This window comes from Galendromus occidentalis, unplaced genomic scaffold (assembly GCF_000255335.2).
Source record: "Galendromus occidentalis unplaced genomic scaffold, Mocc_1.1 scf7180000077460, whole genome shotgun sequence".
NCBI lineage: Eukaryota > Metazoa > Arthropoda > Arachnida > Mesostigmata > Phytoseiidae > Galendromus > Galendromus occidentalis.
Window position 1 is genome coordinate 1,739,975 of NW_003805448.1, and position 5,191 is coordinate 1,745,165.

Consider the following 5,191-nt stretch of genomic DNA (forward strand, 5'->3'; position numbering starts at 1 on the left):
GAACTCATCCCCACCGAACTCACTCAGAGTATAGGATGGATTGATGTATCGTCTCGGGAGGATTCATTGCTGCTAAACCTTCCACTCCGCTGAAGGCTGGAGCGAACGCGTATCGAAAATCACTCAAGTCACTAATGTCTGCTTGCTCCTGAGAAACTTATCGGAGAGAACCGCCCACGAACAATTCAATTAAATTCAATGGAGGGCACGAGTTTATTTGAACGCGAATTCTCGGGGAGGATTCCCCGGGAGTTCCCTCCTATCCAGAAGACGGAATGTGAGTCTGTATGTGTACGATCGATGCCGGGGTGACCGTGTCTCGCGTCAGGTGTTAATCATGGAATAAATATTTCGATCTCGTTGTCTCTGTCTTTTTTTCGTTTATTCTCTCCCTCCCCTTCGGTTGTCCCTGGACGGTCCTCTCGGCGCGTTCTCATCTTCGTTAATCTACCTAGCATGTGACATAAGGCATTCTATATACAACTAATCGCGTTCACTCTCTGTGTGGGAAAACTTCCTCATACGGTACTTCTTCGGGATGCGCATGCGCATGATCGCTGTGCGCTTGTCTGTTTTCAATGCTGTCGAAACAATCTTTGGTCCCGTCGCCGGTTCTGATCATGCGTTTCTTAACGACATGGTCGGGGACAGTTTTCAGGTCGTAAGCTTGTCCGATGTAGGCCATGAACTCGATGAAGATTGAAGTCAGGTTGATTTTCCAGCCGAGTTCGGAAGTTCGGTAGTCCCATGGGAATGTGTGATGGTAGTTGTGGAAGCCTAAAAGCCGAGGAGAAGCCGATCGAATTAGCAATCGAAGAAGGGATTTCCATCCCGGGAATTTCTTCTGAATGTCGAATATTGAGCTCTGCGTCGGAACGAACGGTGTCAACTTACCTTCACCAATGGCGACGAAAGACACGAACGCGTTCTCGACTGGTGAGATGTTCTTGTCGTAGGGCTTGTTTCCCCACATGTGAGCAGCGCTGTTGACCAGCCACGTGAAGTTCAAGGAGAAAACGTATCGAGTCATAGCAGCCACGAAGAATCCATTCGCGTAGCCTTCTCCGAACATGTAATGAGGCAGCACGGAGGGCAAATAGAAGCACAGAATGCCGGTCAAAGGCAGGTAGAATTTTCTTTGAAATCGGATCACTGGGTCTTGCAGAAGATCGGAACAGTCGACGGACTTTCCTCTGCGGAACACCTCTGGATGCTTTTTGCACATCAACCAGCCGACATGGGCGAAGAAGAAGCCTCGGTTGACGTTATGGGGATCGGCATCGGTCTCCGAGTATTTGTGATGTACTCTGTGGTCTCTCGTCCATTCGTAAAGATCGTTCTGAAAGAAAAAACGACTTCGAGAAAAACGCGGAGGCGAGCATTATCTGCCGACCAATCTCAATTATAGGGCGCTCGAATGGGGAATCAGATCCAGAGCTTTATGGAAGAAAAACGTTAAAAAATTTAGCGCGAAAACTCGGCTCACGCCTCGAGCCGAGTTCCGTTTTGGTGTGCGCTATCTCTCCCTTCAGGCGCCTGCTGCTGCACAACACTGGCGCTACACAATGCTTGAGGCGTTTTCTGAAGAAGGTCGTCGGAAAAAGAACAGCAGCAGTCGCCGCAACCATCGCCACCACCATTCTGGGTCCCCGGATCCGACCGGTTGCGGCGGATCCGATGGGCGGTCGCTTCAAGAACCGAAGTCACGGTGAAGCAGACCGTGGCCCGGACCCTGCCCGAAGATCCAATGATCGAGTGATATTTAACTTCCCCACTTTGTTCCGTGCGGAGTTAACACGGCCATGAGCGCAACTCGCCTTCTTCCCCCTCCCCTCGTTCGACCGGAGCCCATCAGCCCGTCTACATAACGTCAAGTTTCGGCCACGAGAGCGAAGCATCCGAAAATATTTGACATCGCAATTCATCGTAGTTGAAGCATTGACACCGATTCGTCCCCGTTCCGGGGAGGAAGCTCCGTCACGAGCTGGAAAGACCGTTCTGTGGATTTCCCTCGTTACGGGAGCGTCCACGACATACCTGACAGGCGAGACAGTTGAAGAGCATCAGAACAATCCGAAGCGGCAACCTTGCCTTATACGATCTGTGAGACCAGAGGCGATGAGCTCCGGCTGTCACACCGAGACCCGCGAATTGTCCGAGAACGAACGCTGGAAAGCAAACATGGAACAACTGTCAGACTTGGCAGTTTCTGACGAGACCCTCTTCAGCGGACAAAACTCTCTGCATGCTTTTGCTACGCATCCATATCTATTTGCTCAGACACCGAAACAGTGCGCCTGAGTCCTGAAGAAGCGACTTTGCTTTCCAGCACTTGACCCCAAACAGAACCAACAGGCAGAAAGCAAGAAGTGTCGGCCAGAACCCCTTGCAACCTTTTCATATCGATCGGAGGGGCGCGATGAGACAACCCGGGCCATTCGGTGCGGGCATAGAGCAGAATCAAGATCCCGCGGCTTCGGGTCGTGACCTGGGCTCTCTTTCCTCGCGTGCATATGTATTTATACGTCCATAACGCGCAGGATGCGTTTTCTACGCCGGTAATCGAGCGTTATCATTTCCTGCTAGAAATTGAACTTTCTTCCCCGTGACCCCATCGCGGAGGCATGTCTGCCCGGTTAAGGCCGCCGCCGATCATGTGCTACAATGTCACGGATATTCTGTGCCGGCGCCAGAACAGTCGACGGGGCAACCAAGTTCATGGCTGTTGGACAAGACCTCATCCTGGAGCCGACCGCCATCATGTCGCCGGTTCAAGTTTCCAGCTGGAGCGCCTTCTCGTAAATCCACCGGGTTGTAAGAAAATCTGTGCATGTTTTGAAAAACTCATTATTTTTTATTTCGCTCGCAGCTCGCCGCGGCGGCACAGGTCGAGAACGAACGTAGCGAATAAATCCGATGCGTCTCTCGCAGGGAAGAAAAGTGAAACCCGACACCAGTGTTCCGGGAGAAGATCGACGGATTAGCCCATCCGAGGCGATTCGACGGCTAGCGCAGCTCAAACGAGCGAAATAGCGAGTTCTACTTCACAGATAATTTAAGCAGGAGCAGATGAAAAAACAGGGCTCAATGAAAGGATTCTCGCTGCAGTAGCAGCGCGCTCTATCGCCCTAATGGCCGGACCGCGCTTCTGACAGAGTGACCCACATTCTGTGGCGAGAGGCCTCGGCGGCAAGCGAGTCAACGATCTTCTGAGGCAGAACACGCGGAAGGAGGCGAACGTTGTTGCCCTTAAGAAATTCGGTCATCGCCAACTTCGGCAGAGGAAGAAGGGCGCGAAGCTTCGGAAATTCTCATCGACAATCATTATCTTCTTCCTCCTCTTCATCTCGCGTCAATTGGAACCCTCTTTGAGACGAAGCACAGATGAAAGAGAAGCGATTGAATTCTAAGAGAAGATTCGGTCAGGGCCAAGGCTGACAACAAAGAGAACGGATCCGAAGACCCATCTGGCATACGCGCCGGTCGAGCCTTCATTCGGTGGGCGCTTCACGCCGATTCCATTGAATAGCTCTCGATTCGTAGAAACGAGCGTTATCGATCTTCAAATATCCCGTGAAGATCCCGCTGTCTTCCCAGACGTGATTACACTTTGCGAGCTGGAGACGAGTCTCGTTCAAATAAAAGACGATGCCGGAATCGAAATCTCAGAAAACGGAACAGTGTTGGAAGTTGGCGCCGGAAATAATGTGGTGAGGCAGCGCCGGCGTTTCGAGGTTTACCGTTCGCGATGACTCGGCTCCACTCGCTAGGGTTACGTATTCCCTCCCTAAATCTTCTCCATGATGGATTTCGCAAATTCTCGCGCACGCCGGGCAACTCGCAGATCCAGTCACGCAAAGGCATCGTTCTCAGTGGTTTCCCGCTCCGTCACTTTTCCTGACGTCAAAATGGAAATTTGTGCCCGTCTATTTCGACCGAGCTCTCCCGGCCGCAAAGTCGCGTCGACACCCGAACACGTTGCGAAATTCAACTCGGGACCCATTGGTAGAGTTACGCGATGTAGGAGAGACGTCGAATACAGAAACGATTCGTTCACAGAAGAATTTACATTCCTACAGCGCACCGCTATCACGCGCTCAGTCCGAGACAGAGTCGTTGAACGAACATTTCTCGGCGTTCAGTCTGCTTCTGCGGCTTGCCACCCGGACTCGAGAGTCGTTCTCATGGAAGACGTTCAGAAAATAGAATTCCAGTATTTTCGGCGCCATTCCCGTCAATACCCTACGGATTAATGAAAATCGAATCAGGTCGAAGAGACAACTTACCAAACAACCATGTTCTCCACATTGCATGGAAGACTGCGACGTACATGCCGTAGAACATGCAAGAGTGGAGGAAGATGAAGACTGCCACGTTCTGCCATACTACTTGTGCTTTGAATTCTGGAACGACGGCAACTTCTCTCGGAGACTGATCCTGAACTCCTGGAATGTGCGTGATGGCCGGCGCTTCTTTACGCGGGGCGGCGCACACCGGGGATGACTGGAAGAAGGGACGAAAACGGCCGTTTAGCTCCGATCCACAATTTCTTCCACTGACCGGATTCCGTACTCCGAACGGTTCCGGTATTCGATCGCATGCGGGACACACTGACACTTCCGGGCGTATTCCGGCCAGGCCATCGGATTCGTCATCTTGGCGCTCCGATGACACGGAAGATGAAGATGAGGAACTCCGACTGAACGATGCGAGAGAAGGGACTGATTCGGAATGTCGCACATTCCTTCTCACGCAAGCACATCGAGTTGTACCAGTCTTCTCGAGGCGTACGAACCATTCCTCTCGGTGAGAAAATCATAAGGAGGTCGTCAACATAGAATGCTCGGGAGGGGGATTCCCTCAGGACGAATTGGCCCTCCACGGCATGACTGGCCGATGCGCAGCGTTTGGCTAGCGCGGAGTGTTCCGGTGGGGTTACTCGCAGCGACAGGAAATGAATTCGGCAGAGCAACCAGCGACGAAAATTGTAACAATTTTCCAACTGAGCCTGGAAGGACTCAGAAGAAATAATAAGGTTTTAACCTTAACATGTCAACATAACATCCAGCGCCTCTGTGTGTTTCTCCCAAGCGTTGACATTGGTTCTGGTCACAACTTTCCTCCATAGTCTGTCGGAGTCATGCCTCGACAACAATGCAGTCCGAGAAGATAATTGGGAAATAGCCCAGAC

The 5,191-nt window shown here is 51.7% G+C and overlaps 1 protein-coding gene across 1 annotated transcript; it reads right to left on the reverse strand.

Annotated features, from left to right (window-relative positions):
• Window positions 1-493: 493 nt before the first annotated feature.
• On the reverse strand, window positions 494-4,454 carry LOC100897983 (acyl-CoA Delta(11) desaturase). Its single transcript, XM_018639855.1, has 4 exons — window positions 4,287-4,454; window positions 2,038-2,168; window positions 895-1,339; window positions 494-777 (listed from the first exon to the last, which is right to left on the reverse strand). Exons 1-4 carry the CDS (start codon window positions 4,342-4,344, stop codon window positions 494-496), a joined length of 918 nt encoding a protein of 305 aa, XP_018495371.1. The 5' UTR covers window positions 4,345-4,454.
• Between the last annotated feature and the right edge of the window lie 737 nt (window positions 4,455-5,191).

Excerpts from the sequence above, each read along its gene's own strand:
- LOC100897983 (XM_018639855.1), bottom strand. The coding sequence starts at position 4,344 with ATGTTCTACGGCATGTACGTCGCAGTCTTCCATGCAATGTGGAGAACA. Across the intron at positions 2,169-4,286 it reads GTGGAGAACATGGTTGTTTG|CGTTCGTTCTCGGACAATTC; the intron begins GTAAGTTGTCTC and ends TTTGCTTTCCAG. Across the intron at positions 1,340-2,037 it reads TCAACTGTCTCGCCTGTCAG|AACGATCTTTACGAATGGAC; the intron begins GTATGTCGTGGA and ends TTTTTCTTTCAG.